The sequence below is a fragment of the Chelonoidis abingdonii genome, chromosome 1 (assembly GCF_003597395.2).
Source record: "Chelonoidis abingdonii isolate Lonesome George chromosome 1, CheloAbing_2.0, whole genome shotgun sequence".
In the NCBI taxonomy this organism is placed as follows: Eukaryota; Metazoa; Chordata; order Testudines; family Testudinidae; genus Chelonoidis; species Chelonoidis abingdonii.
In genome coordinates, this window is record NC_133769.1 from 214139956 (window position 1) to 214156279 (window position 16324).

General features: G+C 44.6%; 1 protein-coding gene across 1 annotated transcript; it reads left to right on the plus strand.

Annotated features, from left to right (window-relative positions):
* The first annotated feature begins 4105 nt into the window (after window positions 1–4105).
* On the plus strand, window positions 4106–11252 carry RPL8 (ribosomal protein L8). The gene is made up of 6 exons (XM_032795785.2): window positions 4106–4205; window positions 4527–4668; window positions 6688–6829; window positions 8184–8402; window positions 10620–10735; window positions 11048–11252. The coding sequence occupies exons 2-6, from the start codon at window positions 4531–4533 to the stop codon at window positions 11204–11206; spliced, it is 774 nt and encodes a 257-aa protein (XP_032651676.1). The 5' UTR covers window positions 4106–4205; window positions 4527–4530; the 3' UTR covers window positions 11207–11252.
* The last annotated feature ends 5072 nt before the right edge of the window (window positions 11253–16324 follow it).

Consider the following 16324-nt stretch of genomic DNA (forward strand, 5'->3'; position numbering starts at 1 on the left):
ACCAGCCACTAGTAGTGGTTTGTTTATATCAGAGGTCGGCAACCTTTCAGAAGCGGTGTGCCGAGTCTTCATTTATTCACTCTAATTTAAGGTTTCGCGTGCCGGTAATACATTTTAACGTTTTTTAGAAGATCTCTCTCTATAAGTTTATACATTATATAACTAAACTAGTGTTGTATTGTAAAATAAACAGGATTTTCAAAATGTTTAAGAAGCTTCATTTAAAATGAAATTAAAATGTTGATCTTACGCTGCCGGCCCGCTCAGCCCGCTGCTGGTCTGGGGTTCTGTTCACCTAGGCCGGCAGCGGGCTGAGCAAGGCCTGCAGCCGGGACCCCGGCTGGCAAGGGTCCGTCAGCCAGAACCCCAGACCAGCAGCGGCTGTGTGGGGCTGGCTGCCAGGACCCAGAGGCTGGAGTCAAGGCAGGGGGGGGCTGGAGGTGTAGGTGTCAGGGGGGGGCGGTGCCAGAGTCAGGGCTAGGGTCAGGGGTTGGGGGGGAATGAAGGAGTCAAGCAGAGGGGGTGGTGTATGAGGGAGGTACAGGGCTCAGGGCAGAGGGCTGGTGTGGTGTGTGGGGGTGCAGGGCTCAGGCAGAGGGCGTGGTGTGTGTATGTGGTGTGGGGGGGGGTCAGGGCTCAGGGAGAGTGCTGGGTGACTGCCCCCCTAAAGAAACTCCCAACTGCTGCTCCTTGTCCCCTGACTACCCCTCCTGGACCCTGCCCCCAACTGCCCCCCCAGGACCCCACCCCTATCTAAGCCTCCCTGTTCCTTGTCCCCAGACTGGACCCTACCCTACCTGTCCCCTGACTGCCCTGACCCTTATCCACACCCCCATGTCCCAAACAGACCCCCAGGACCATCCATCCCCACCCCCCCCCTGCCCCCCTGACCCCCTGCCCCAACCCCTCTCCACAACCCCTGCCTCCTGACAGGAACCCCCAGAACTCCCAACTCATACAACCCCCCAGCTCCTTGTCCCCTGACCACCCCCTCAGAGACCCCCCCCACCCTAACTGCCCCCCCCCAGGACCCTCCTTGCTCCCAGTCAGGACCCTCCTTGCTCCTGGTCCCCTGACTTCCCTGACCCCTATTCAGCCCCTGCCCCCTCACAAACCCCGGGACTCCCATGCCCTAACCACCCCCGCGGGATCGTACCCCACCATCCAACCCACCCTGCTCCCTGTCCCCTAACTGCCCTCACCCCTTATCCAACTCCCCTAGCCTTGGGCCCCTTACCATGAGGCTCCACACAGAGCTAGATACGCTGCTTTGCGGGAGCGTGCAGCCCTGCCCCTCTGGTCATCAGGGAGCGTGTCTGCCTTCCCGCGGGAGCGTGCAGCCCCAACCCCCAGAGCACTGCCTGTGGCAGCAGGGCTCCAGAGAAGGGGAGAAGGTGGGGGACAGGCCGGCAGCTTGCTGCGCTTGGCCCCGTGTTCCGACCCGGGAGCACAGAGCCTGCGGCTTGCCGTGCTGGGAAAGTGGGGCCATTTGCCCACCGCGTGCGCACGGCTATGCTTCTGCTCCCTGCCCCGGTGGGGGAAGTGGAGGCAGAGGAGAGCGCGCCGGGCTGGGCAGAATTTTTAGTGGCATGCTGGAGTCCCGGCAGGCTCCAGCGTGCCATTAAAAATTGGCTCACGTGCCATCTTTGGCACGTGTGCCATAGGTTGCCGACCCCTGGTTTATATAATCAGATGATCTGAGAGGACATGTTCATCATGGCCTAATCTTGTGCCATCAGAACCAATATATTTTTATTAATATTTATGGATATTTTAAATGCTTTAATATGACAAAATCTATATCAGTGAACAAAACAAACAAACAAAAAAGCGTCTTTTACCAAATCACCTCTCTGATTTGCTTAAATTTTCAGCTCTAAGCTGAGGGAGTGTGTCACATTTTGGTCTGATAGGGACGCGCATAAAAACAAGTTGCAAAACTTATCAAATGCCAAAAAATTAACAAGTGTCTAAATATGAGGCCCCCTTTGAGCTTAAGGCCCAGTCCAAATGGCCCTCCTGGGAACCCTCTGATTGGCCTAGACCCCAGCTGCTTCCAAACTTGAGCAGCGCTGTGAATCCTGTGAATCACCTCACAAGGACACTCTATTTTGATCCAGCTACCCCATTACGATGAAGGGGTCACAGGGCCAAACCCCAGCCGCACTGTGACACCCATGCAGCAGGTCTCAAGGCCACTCACGCTATTTTGACCTCCCCCATCAAGACAGAGGGACCAGAGGTCCATACTTGAGTGGACAGTGGGGTAGCCACCATAAGGCCCCCTTCAGCAGCCTACATAGGGTGACCAGATGTCCCGATTTTATAGGGACAGTCCTGATTTTGGGGTTTTTTTTTTATATAGGCTCCTATTACCCCTCACCGCTATCCCGATTTTTCACACTTGCTGTCTGGTCATCCTAAGCCTACAGGACTTGCTCAGCAACAGCCTTAAGCCCAGCTACAAGCACAGCCCCAGGGAGCCAAACAACAGGGGGTTTTGCTGCAAGTTAACCAGTGAAGCGTGAGTCCGGTGTGGTCCCTATGTGAAACATTCGAGGGACGCCTCTGGCCTTCTGCGGCTATTCAACAAACAGGTTTCAAAATCAGAGGGGTAGCTGTGTTAGTCTGGATCTGTAAAACCAGCAAAGAGTCCTGTGGCACCTTATAGACCAGTGGTACCCAGTGGTGCCCACAGGCACCATGGCACCAGCCGGGTCATTTATGTGTGCCTGCCTAGTGCTCAGCAGGGGAAAGAAGCTGCAGCCCTGTGGTTGCCGGGGACAGAGAACTCCAGGGCTGCGGGCACCGGTGCGCTTTGTCCCCGGGAGGCGAGGGGCTGCAGCTTCTTTAGAAGAGAAGCCGCGGCCAAGTGCCTGCCGGGCACAGAGAACTCCGGGGCTGCCAGGCACAGAAACCTCTGTGGGCTGCAGGCACTGGTGTTCTCTGTCCCTGGCAGGCACAGGGCCCACCTAGTGCCAAGCAGGGGAAAGATGCCAGCCCCCCCTGGGGTTGCAGGCTGCGCAGCTTCTCTCAGGCTTCTCCCTGCACTGCCCAGAACTGCTGCCAAAACCCCCCCAAACAAACAACAAAAAATGCTCTGCCTCTGCAGAATGGACCGAATGCTGCCCCATAGAATGTGCTAACACAAACACCTGCTTGCTACACTGGTGCCTGGAGCCAGCCCTGTATGTGAGTATTCTTCCTGCACTGATACTGCTGTTTTCTTGTGCTTTGCAATTTATTATTTTTTTAACATTTTGCTCCAAGAGTGGTTCAAATAAGAGACAATGTACGTATTATTTCAACTCAGAGTGGGAAGAATATTAAATATGTTTTTCGTATTATTTAATGTACAAATACAAAATAAGCCTTGAAAAATTGTTGGCCCCTGCCAAACTCTTCTGAAAACATGAATGTGCTACTGGCCACAAAAAGGTTGGGGACCACTGTTATAGACTAACAGACGTTTTGGAGCATGAGCTTTTGTGGGTGAATACCCACTTCGTCCGTCAGCCCCACGGCTGCAGTGGGACCAGCGTCAGCGAGGCAGTGAATTGCTTAAGGTGGATTGATTGAAACTCGGTTTTAATCGCTATTCAAGTCAGCAAATTGCAACCCAGTGCAGTTATTTTAGTCTTGTTTTGGTATTCTGCTTGTAAAGACCTTTAGTCACATTGCAGCCGACAAAGTGGGTATTCACCCACGAAAGCTCACGCTCCAAAACGTCTGTTAGTCTATGAGGTGCCACAGGATTCTTTGCTGCTTTTACAGGTTTCAAAAAGAAGTTAAACCGGCGCAACCCCACGTGTAGACAGGCCCTGGGACTCTGGTAGGGGCCCGAGACTGAAGTCGAGCCTAGGCACGAGGCCGGGCCGTTACACTCTAGAGCGTCACTGCGGTGGCTGATTTGCGGAGACGCGCCACGCTGCAGAGCCCAAGCTCCCGAGAGGGCGGCGCTCACAGACACGCCCCTTCCCTCAGCGTCACTGGGCCCAAGCACGAGCCCGGCCTAGTCTCACCCCCGCGCCCCGCCCCCAACCCCCGGGTTTGGAGTTCTACTAGAAGTGAAGGCGATGGGACTACGTTACCCGGGAAGCCAAGCGGCATGACGTCACCGCGCACAGCCCGTTCCTTGCCCCGGAAGGGTTTAATGCTGCCGTGACCTCCCCCCTCCTTCCTTTCCGAAGTAGGCACCGGCGGAGGTACGAGTGGGGTGACGCCGCGGGAGCCGGGTCCATCCGCCCCCATCCGGGGAACCCCGGTCCCGGCCGCCCCGAGCCTTAGCTCGGCCATTCCCTGCGCCCTCGGGGTCGGGTTTGAGCGGGTCGCGGGGTCTCGGGCGGTGGGGCTGAGCGGGGGCCGTTGGTCCGAATCGCGGCCGGCGCCTGGGGCCTCCTCGCCTCGGCCGGGCCCCCATGGCGGGAAGGAGCAGCGGGGCGCGAGGCGGCGGCGGTTGGGTTCGGGCGGGTCCCGCGCGCGCGGAGTCTCTAGTTTGTCACGAGCCGGGTCCGTTCTCCCCTCAGCACCATGGGGCGCGTGATCAGGGGCCAGCGGAAGGGCGCCGGGTCGGTGTTCCGAGCCCACGTGAAGCACCGGAAGGGCCCCGCTAAGCTGAGGGCGATCGACTTCGCCGAGAGACACGGATACATCAAGGGCATCGTAAAGGTGGGTCGGGGGCTCGGGGCCCCGCGGCTGGGGCGGGACCAGCGTCAGCGGGGCGGTGAATTGCTCGAAACTCGGTTCTAATCGCTATTCAAGTCAGCAGATTGCAACCTAGTGCCGTTATTTTAGTCTTGTTTTGGGTTAGTATTTGTTCTGTTTGTAAAGACCTTTAGCCACATCGGTTCGGTTGAGAACCATTAAAACAGGATTTGCAACTAAACAACCTTTCCCCTAAATATGATTTCCGTGGCAGTTAAGGTCAAACCTTCCTAGGAACCCTTCTCATGTCTGTAGAGAGGTACTTGCCTTTTCCCAGGCTTTGAAACTCTAGCATCACAAACTCTAATTTTTAAGAACACAATTGTGTCATTCACTCTTGTTTTTTTTGATAAACTAGAGAAGGGAAATAAAGCTTTCATACTTTTTCAATTGCCAATCTCAACCCTGAACTAGTGGCAAATAGACAATATTTTCTTCATCTGCTAACTGAGCAAACCAAAAGCTATTAAGGGACAAACTTTAATGCACAACAAAGTACTTGCAGGTGGACTTATGTAAATACTAGCATCCACTTCTTTGTTAAAAATGAATATATAGATATTTAATGTAGTACCTGATGTTGACCTACTTAGAAAACTTAAGTTGATATCAAAGTTAAAAATGAATTTGTCCCTGTTCTGTGTAATTAAAGCAGTACCCTTTATTGCTCAAATTTGAGGGTTCATCAATGCAACACTTACACATTTTTAAAATCTATACTGGCCCAGGGTCTCCCAGTAGGCTGCTGCCAGAGCTGTAAGTAGAACCCACAGCTGACTCCCTGATGGCTAAGGGAAAATCTACACTTAAGCTGGTGTAGTGCTTCAGTGTAGACACTACAGTGGTAGGAGGATTCAAGGGGGCAGGTATGTGGATGAAAGAATGCTTCCATTGACCTACTGCAGCCTACACAAAGAGTTAGGTTACTTTAATGACATTGCTCATGGGGTATGGATTTTTTCACACCCCTGAGTGATTTAGCTGGGTCAATCAAATTTTCTAGTGTATGGCAGCATAGTCATGCTGCCTCCCACACATTAGCTGAATTTTTTTAACAATTAATTCCCTTAAGTTTCTTAAAAAAAAATACCACTTTTAGTTTGACACTTCAGATGGTTGTCAGGCTAGAAGGAAGTTAGTCTGAAATCAATTTGAAAGTCTTTTAGAGGAATAGAACTTGTTAGGTGACATTGATTATTGCTCAGAGGATCTGTCTAAACAGTCTAATTTCAGAGTGAGTGCAAGAAATCAATGTGATACTGTTGGAGGAAAGGAGGGGCAGTCTTACAGTACCAAACATGCATCTACAAAAGCTAAAATTTGGAATTTGGCAGTTCTGAAACCCTGATAGAAGTGGGTTGTGAGGAGTTACTTGGAGAGCAGTTGGAGAAGTTCCTCTCTTTTTAAATGGTTCTCAAAATAGCTTTTTGGTAGATCGCAATTAATATGCATAAGCATCTTATTAAATTAGTGTTAGTGAAAGCCAAATGCTTAAGTTTGGAAGGTCTTCAGGGATTAAATAAGGGCACTAAGTGCAATTAGCATGAAATAGTATATTTAACTGAGAACAGTTACAGCAAGCTTTTTGATCTGGCCATCTTGCGGAAGTGAACTTGACCTTAACTTAGAGTGATGGTTGAGTGAAAGACTGGGACGGCATTTGAGTAAAGATTGGTACCATACTAACTTTTTGGAGGAGTTCGAATAATGTCTAAACTACTTGTCTCAAGAACTTGTTACGTTTATAAATACACCTCTACCCTGATAACATTGTCCTCAGGAGCCAAAAAGTCTTACGCGTTATATCAAACTCACTATGATCCACTGGAGTGCGCAGCTCCGCCCCCTCGGAGTGCTGCTTTACCGCGTTATATCGGGTCACATTATATCAGGGTAGAGGCGTGTTTGCTACAAGCTTATGCATTTATCACTAATCTGAATAAATGACATGGATGTTTCTAAATATGCTTTTTATCACATCAGGATATCATTCATGATCCTGGCCGAGGTGCTCCCCTTGCCAAGGTTGCATTTCGTGATCCATACAGGTTTAAGAAAAGAACAGAGTTGTTCATTGCAGCTGAAGGTATTCATACTGGCCAATTTGTTTACTGTGGCAAGAAAGGTGAGTTAAGACTGCAACTAGTCATGTTATGTGGCCTCCAGAGGCTTGTAGTTCAGACCAATGGTTCTCCACCAGGAGTATGCAGAGGTCTTCCAAGGAGTACATCTCTACTTAACTAAATATTTGCCTAGTTTTACAACAGGCTACATAAACAAGCACCAGCAAAGTTAGTACTAACACTTCACATAGACAATGATTTTTTTTTTATATTGCTCTATGTACTATACCAGGAGTCGGCAACCTTTCAGAAGTGGTGTGCCGAATCTTCATTTAGTCACTCCAATTTAAGGTTTCACGTGCCAATCATACATTAACATTTTTCTGTAAGTCTATAATATATAACTAAACTATTGTTTTATGTAAAGTAAGTGAGGTTTTAAAAATGTTTAAGATGATTCATTAAAAATGAAATTAAAATGCAGAGGCCCCCAGATCAGTGGCCAGAACCTGGGCAGTGAGAGTGCCACTGAAAATCAGCTCATGTGGTGCCTGTAGGACGTGTGCCATGGGTTACCTACCCCTGTACTATACACTGAAATAGAAGTACAATATTTATATTCCAATTGGTGTTTATAATTATATAATAAAAATGAGAAAGTAAGCAATTTCAGTGATGGTTGTATTTTTATGCCTGATTGTCTAAGCGAGTAGTTTAAGTGAGGGGTAACATGGGGGTATATAAGACAAATCAGACCCCTGAATAGGGTACAATAGTCTGGGAAGGTTTAGAACCACTGGATTAGACTCCTGATGCAATCTGACCTGCATGTCTGTCTTCCTGAGAACTTTACCGCATGTCCTTATGAACCCTAAGTTTTCTAAAAGTAATGTTTAATGCACTGGCCTTCACTAGCTGTTTGCAAACTACTGTTTTTATATGGAGCTGGAAACATATCCATATATCCATTATAACATCCAACAAATTTTGGATTGTGTAACTAATTACAATTTTATAATAAGCCAATACAAAATACATTTTATTTTTTTTTTTTGGTCCAGACCTTTGACAAACTATTCCTTAGAATCCATTTGACTGACTAGTTGCTCTAAAGTCACTCTGAGGGGAAGTGTACCCAGATAGCACCGTATTAGTTGCCATATAAATGCTTCTAGTGATGTGTAATAGTTTAAGTTCTTTATTTCTGGTTTGAGTCTGTATATTGTACATGAAGATGGCTAGACATACTTCTGGATTTTTGAAGATTAGTTATGGTTCAAAAATTCCCTCGGGGGCACCGGGCATTGGCCACTGTCAGAAGACAGGATACTGGGCTAGATGGACCTTTGGTCTGACCCGCTATGGCCATTCCTATGATGTGCATCTACAGATAACTAAATGATCTGTTTTTTTCAGCTCAGCTCAACATTGGAAATGTCCTACCTGTTGGCACTATGCCAGAAGGAACCATAGTCTGTTGCCTTGAAGAGAAGCCTGGTGACCGTGGTAAATTGGCCCGTGCTTCTGGAAACTATGCCACAGTTATCTCTCACAATCCTGAAACCAAGAAAACCAGAGTGAAGCTGCCTTCTGGTTCCAAGAAGGTGATCTCTTCTGCAAACAGAGCTGTTGTTGGTAAGTCAGAAGTGACAGGTCAGTTTGTTTATTGTATCTTAATGGTGTGTCAACTCTAGTGAAAGATGTGGTAGCAAATAGGCTCAGTGCTTAATACCTCAAACACTGGAGATCTAGGTTATAGTGTGCTTTGTGGACTTAAAACTTGAGCTTTGTGTCTTTGAAAGCTAACTTTACACACTTAGACCCAAAATCACCTAATGCGATATAGGTGTATGTGACTAAATTCAGTGTGTATGTGGGAGTTTTACATACTTTAATGTGAGTCTTACTGTACAAGTTATTTATAGTATCATAAAGCCTAGAATCTCCACCATGCTAGGCATTATACAAAAGACATTTTCAGCCCCCAAAGAACTTACTGATAAGGTATATGGGATAACATGTTGAGGTAGTGGGAATTGATTGTGTTGGATTTAAGTAGTTTTACTGATGTGTGTAGGCTTGGAATTAAAGTTCAAAAGTAGACGGTGATAAACTCCAGTTCTACAGAGGTATCATAACACATGTGCAGAGAGCTGATCTAAGGATGCAGTTCTGCTATGCTTGCTTGGCAGATTTACACAGAAAACTTCAGTTTTGTAGGAAACAGTATTTGTGTTCAAGAGGTGGCATGCTTCCTTTTGAGTCAGTCTAAAGCCAAGCCCCATCAGGGGGGGCAGGGGGAGGCACTGCTGTTGTAGTGCTCTGTATTAGATGACATACACAACAGAGTCTGACCATATGATTACTATATCTTGTGGTACACCTCTACCTCAATATAATGCTGTCTTCATGAGCCAAAAATCTTACCATGTGATAGGTGAAACCATGTTCTATTGAACCTGATTTGGTCTTCTGGAGCACTGCTTTACTGCATTATATCCAAATTTGTTATATCGGGTGGTGGTATACCAGGTTAGAGATGTGCTACTTGCAGAAGTTGGGATGGCTGCTTGGGTGTCCAGTCTAAAAGCTGAATTGAGTTAAAGCACTGTTTCTTGACCTGGGGGGTCATGGGATGGGTTTAGGGAGTGGGGAGCAGGACAATTGCCTGGGGTCCTGCCAAGCTATGTTACATGCTTTAGCCTTAGGTGGCAGGGCTCTGGCTTCAGCTTAAAGTCCAGTACAAGAAAGTTGAGAAACAGCTTTTTCTGAAGTTGCATGAGGATACAGTATTACTTGTCCTAAACTATTATAGGGCTACTCAACTTCAGTGGCAAGTGCTGTGTGAAGCTAGCAGACAATTGTTTAAAAGTTTGGTTTAGGATGACAGATGCTATCTTAAGAGCCAGTTCCTGGACCTCACTAGCACAAACTAGTTCCTTCCTTGTACATTTCCTCTCCACCACAGCTGGGTAGGGTTGCTAATTTTGATAGGACATAGTCCTGGAGGCTTCATCACAATCTTTAATTTCTAGAGACTCTAGAATCCTGGAGTGTTGGTAACACTACATCTGCTGCACAGGGAGCTTTGACAACTGTTGCATTTGTTAACACAAACACTTGTGGTACAGAATAAGGGGGAAAGTAATAAAGACAGAATATGCAAATGATACAGGCTACTATAATTTTCATAGTTAATTACATATCTTAAGAAGCTGTTGCCAGAGGGCCAAGTCCAAGTTACGATGAAAGTGTTGAAGCTAAAACCCAGTAACTCCTAACTGTTTCTCCTGATATTCCAATGTGGTGACTTGTGTTCTAACTGAAAAGTTGTCACATCTCATTGCTCCACTCAGCTGTGTTGGCATTATACAAGCAATTCTGGGAAGTATACTTAATGATCTAGGCTCACTATTAAAAGAAAAGTTAGCAATTAAATAGAGATGAAAATTAAGAACTCTTCTTTTGTGGCCCACCTTCAATGTATACAGATATTAGAATGCCTCTTCGCAAGAATGTAGTTTCACAATATCTAACCTTCATGAAGCAATTCATACTCGCTTTTGTCCTGGCTGTGAAATGCATGTGTGGACAGTTGTACATTTGTGACTCACTTTCATAGATTAACTAGCTAGACAAGATTTCTAAAACAGTTTAAAATCTGAAAGTCCATTTTTTCCTTTCCTCCTTAGGAATTGGTACTTTCCCTTAAATATCCCATCACTAACACAGCCATTTGCTAGTCATTTTAGCCACAGACTCCATTGCATGAGTCAAAGCTTCAAAACATATGTGATGACCATAAACGCTTAACTCCCAATAAATTATTTTGTATTTTTAATTGAATTTCAGGTATTGTTGCTGGTGGAGGTCGTATTGACAAGCCTATCCTAAAGGCAGGTCGTGCCTATCACAAATACAAGGCAAAGCGAAATTGCTGGCCACGTGTCCGTGGTGTGGCTATGAATGTAAGTGTCTCAGCTTTCAAATGTCTGTCCTTCCATAGTTCATGTAAGGGCTTAACAATTGTGTCATTCAGGGTACTTTTGGCAAGAACTGTTGAGTTTAAACTGCCTAGAAAATGCACATATTGCGCTGCAGTTGTAAACATCTGCTGTAGTGCATGTGTGTTAAGTAAAATTGTTCCTTTATATAAAGTAATGCAAGAAGGTATAAAACAAGTTCTTTTGCACTTACCTTGGTTTGAGTGTTAAGTTTAATTTATTTAACTTGGAACATACTTTTGTCTACATTTTTGACCTTGGTGACTTTTGTTATAGCCTGTAGAACATCCCTTTGGTGGTGGCAACCATCAGCATATTGGTAAGCCCTCAACCATCAGGAGAGATGCTCCAGCTGGTCGCAAGGTTGGTCTCATTGCTGCCCGTCGTACTGGTAGACTGCGTGGAACCAAGACTGTGCAGGAGAAGGAGAACTGATGTTGCTCAGTACAGTGTGCACAATAAAAGGCCTACAAGAACCCCACACCTGTCTTGTGTAAACTTTGTGAAGGAGCGATAGCTTCTCAGGACTCTATTAGTGAGGAAGGATCGTGGAACTCTTGCCTGAGACTAGGAATGGGCTTTTGAAACTGTTCAGATCAGATTCACTAGGGGGTGAAGATGAGACTGATGCTGTCACCTAGTGTTAACAGTATGGTGGGTGACAAGTGAAGCCCTAGGAGATGAATGGGTGAACCCTAGAGGAAGACATGAATGAAGTGTGGAAGGAGGTCTTGAGGCACTATGTTCCAGCTGAGAAGCGTATTCAAGGATAGCTTATGCATTAGACAATTTGAAATAAACTTTGTAAAAGGGGAAGGTCGGGAAAATCCATTTTGAAATCTTACCACCAGCTTATAAAAACAGCATCTGCTCTACCTACAAAACAACGGCCTGACTACAATTGTATTTAGTGCTAGTACATAGTAAGCAAGCTGTAATAAGAGCTTTTTGCTGAGGAAGTTTAGTGACCAAGTACTGCCCCATGGTTGTCTGTTAATATATTAACTCCACACAGGTGAGTACCTGCCTGTCAAGCTACACCAGAGCCTCCCTCATCCATTCAGCATTATGCATCAACATTATAATTTTTCGGGAAGGCAGCCAGCATGATGTTCTGCTTAATACCACCTTACACTTCCCTCGTGCCTCCCTGTAAAGAGAGGGCAGGTGGGTAGGACAAAGGCAGTAAGATGATTGTGCTCTCTGTGAACGTATAAGCTGTTGCATAAATCATGCACATGCTGTTTAGCTGGAAAAGATTTCACATACTTGTGAACAAGTCCTATGTGTTCCAACATTAGTGAAGGAGCTGCTGGAAAAAAAACTACTCTGCAGGCAGCGCCTCTGCTAGGGCACTACCTGAATCCCCCTCTCTTCCATCAAGCAAGTCTGGGGTGTGAAGAACTGAAGGAGCACACTCAATCAATGGATATGCAACTTTCCCTCCACATTGCATGGGCAGGGCATAAGGCCTTTAACCTTTACCAGCCACAAGGTTAAATGCCTCTTAATGGCTTCAGTTATAAGGAGATACAATCCAAATTGGATATGTTATATAAAAAGTTAACTGTGTTCAGGAGGAGTATGTCCTTGAAATCACATCAGCTAGTACACATCAAGAAAAGTCCTTTGTCAGCTGAACACAGTTGACAAATCAGCCCCATTTTTCTGTATTTGCTGGGGCATAAACTTGCCAGTTGTATTAAAGTCCATTATTGGCACAGCATTCAAAGAGGAGTTCTGACCTCACTCTCTCACTCCATGAGTTATACAACATGCACATGGTTGTGTATGCTGGTTTATTTTTTTTAAACGGTAACAATACAGCTATGTTGGGGCTAGAGACCCAAGAAAATCAGCAGTATGGCTCGTAAGAACTAAACTCATTTCAAACGCGTGATACTACCTGTACCATCTTTGAATTCACGTGGGGTTTGATAACAGCACTTGTTACATCACCAAACACACATTCAATTATTTAGCACTATACACTTTGAAATATAACTCTTCAAGAGGAATAGCAGGTTAAGGAGAGTAGTAACCACTGTTATTTAAGGCCCATCTACATTTATTATGGTTTAATTCACTTTATACCAGAATTCAATGCGCTGAAACACCAGTGGAGTGTTAATAAAAATCAGAGTAATTTCCACAATAACTCACTTTAAAATGTCTAAACCACACAGCTTCAAATATGGGAAAGGCACTTTCTTTTGAGCACTAATGCAAAGTTTAAAATATCAAAAATAGTCGATTCACATTTTACTCTGATTCAGAAAGGGCAAAACACGATAAAAACCTAATCGCCCCTCCCCCAGCTACCACTGAGCAAACAGGTACAAGTTTCAGACCAAATCTCACTTATAAGAGCTAGCCTTCCCCCCACCCCTATGGTGAGTACCTCTAATTTGGTGCAACTTAAATAGGAAGATAATGTTAGCTTCCATTAAGGAATTAAAGGGGAGGAGGTAAATTTCTAGCCCACTCCCTTAGAAATGTAAACTGATCAATATAAAGTAGCACAGTGATCTGACCTAGAGCTTTTGTTTAAGCAGCTGCAGTACAGGGAGACAGTCTGTGCCTTACAGAATCTGAATCCTCCCCACAGTCAAACCATCACTAAGAGCACAAACAGCTCTACCACTCCTGTATGTCATTTAGATTAAATTCCCAGTAAAAATCATCTCCCTCAACTGCTAAAGGCAGCTTAGTGCACAGTGGTGCAATCACACTAGACCAATAGTTCTCAAACTTTTGTACTGGTGACCCCTTTCACAGCAAGCCTCTGAGTATGACCCCCCCCCCCATAAATTAAAAACACTTGTTTATATATTAAACAACATTATAAATGCTGGAGGCAAAGTGGAGTTTAGGGTGGAAGCTGACAGCTCACGACCCCCCCAAGGAATAACCTCATGGCCCCGAGGGGTCCCAATCCCCAGTTTGAGAACCCCTGACCTAGACAGAACTCTGTTACATTTGCAGAGATGAGGAAGGAAGAAAGGAAAGAAATGCTGTTTTATAGGTTTACCTAGAAGTTAAGGCGAACTTGGGTTGTAAATGCCTGAAAGACGCATTTATAATGGCAGTGCCATTTGATAATAGCCTCAGGTTTGACCTATCTAAAACAACTTTGGCTTAAGTTGTAGAACAAATTTTTTTGGAAAACTATATACCAAACAATTTAATTGGCCAGTCTTAGTTGTGTATGGTCCATTATTATTGCAGCTGGGTGGTGTGACAGTTTGTGTTTCACATGCCAGCCACTTCTGCCATGAAATCAGAATCCATTACATTCTCTTGCTCTGAATATAAATCTAGCATTATGGCATCAAACCTAGAACAGGAAGAGGAAAGATGATTCAAATGTTTGAGCTTAAATTCCTAACAAAGAGAAGAACCAAGGTAAGTATAATTACACGTTCAGTTAAGCCATTTGAAACTTTTGTCGTGCATGAAAGTTACTCTTTAAGGCTAGTTGATGCAAAAGAACATCAAAACCAATTTGCATTAACTGTATTGTAAAGATCTACTAACCTACTGGGCTCAGGACAACAGCAGCAAAAAACAGTACCACACTATATTGCTGAAGGCAGCTGCAAACCTACTTCATGTGAATATACAGGATGCAATGCCACATTTCATTCTAAATTCACACATCCAGAAGAGGCGTTTTGAAGACGAGTCCATTCACTCTGCACCAAACTAATCAGGAACAAACACCCTTTTAATGCAGAACTAAACTAAAGGCTGTATTGTAGTAACTGACGCAACTTCCAGTCTGTAAGTAAACATACTTTCCTTTAGTTTACGTAGAGCATCCTTGAATATAAAGAGCAAGTTTTAAACACTCTTTTGGAAAGACCTTTAATATATATAAAAATCCTTTAAGTCACGTTGGACACAGATTTCAAAAGTAACTTCATATGTGGTAGTAAAGGACCAGCCACTTATTACAGATGAACTAGAAGAGGGACAGGTTGAGATTCCAGAAAGATAATGACGTGATAGAATTTAATAAAAATAGACCTAGGGACAAAAATAAGAACTAGACATGGCTATGTACTGACACAAAAATAGGAAAATGGTTCCTGGCATAACAGGCATTCTTGCAACATGGTGGAAGGACAAGATCAGTGGGACACTAATATCTGGAGACAATTGCAGAGGAAATACAGACTAAATTATAGAGCTGGAGGAGCAGTGCTATGGTTAGAAAATTCCGTAGACTTCAACAGGGTAATGATGGGGAAGATCATACTGTAGAATCTGTATGGATGCAAATTCCAGGTCATAGGAACACAAATATACTAGTAGGGTCATACCAGCAGCCTCCAGGCCATGAAAAGGACACAGATTCTGATCCAAAGCCGAATGAACTCAGTGGTACTTCATTCCCATTGACTTCATTCAACTTTGGATCATGACAAGAGTATACAATATAGAGGGAGATCAAAAGGGCAAGTCAGTCTAGCAAAACAGTAATATGGGTGATTTCAACTACTGCACATAAACTGATCAAATGGCACAACAGACAACTTACACAAACCCTTTGGGAAAAACTAATTCTAAAGCAGACAAGAGAAAGGGCTCTTCAATATAGTCTTAAGTAACACACTATTTAGATCAAGAATAACTCAGCTACTAAGTGACCAACGCATAGTTAAGTTCAACATTCTCATGGAGGAATCATACCAAAAACTAACAGAACAACTGTAAACTTGGAACGAGAGGTTTAAATTAAAAATAAAGGCAAAAGGCCCTAAAGAAAGAACATTAAAATCTTGATTGAGCACAGTCTGACACCACAAAATAAACAAAGAAGCAGGAAGGTGGGTGGCTGGGTGAGGGAGTCAAGTTATATGGCCTGTGTTAACGGTTCCTTCTAAACCAACCAGTATCATTCAAAAATGGAAATTCAGCCCAAGTGATAACACACAGAAAAGAGCATAAATTATGGCAGTTAAAATGTAAGTGGAAATTAGGAGGGCTAAGAAGGAATTGGAAATCTAAATATCCAAAGATGTACAAATAAATTCTTTTAAGTATTTCAGAAGAAGCCTACATGAGAATTAGTGAGTTCACTGGTCTACCAGGGAGTAAAGGGAGAAGTTAAAGAGCATAAGGACTTCACAGAAAAGCAATACACCATTCTCCCCCACACTGGATGCTGGGCTGATACTCAACCCAGACCTACCCCTTTCAGGTAAAAAAAGATGAAGCATTGTTAGACTGCAGTGTTGAAACAGATGGTGCTAGAGCAAATAGATGAATTAGAGAGCAACTGGTCACCAGGATCTGATGTTATTCGCCCAAGAATTCTGAAAGAAATTAAAAACTAATTGGCTGAGCTGCTGAGAAAAATATGCAAAATTTAATGAATCACTTGCTGTGCCATAGGATGGAACAGTAGCAAATTTACTACTTATCTTTAAAAAAAGGTGGTACGGATGATCCTGAGAATTACAGACCCAAGATTCATTGCAGTGCTAAATGGATTCAAATGATTAAAAATAGAATATTCTGTCTGTAGAAACGTATGGTAAGTAGAGC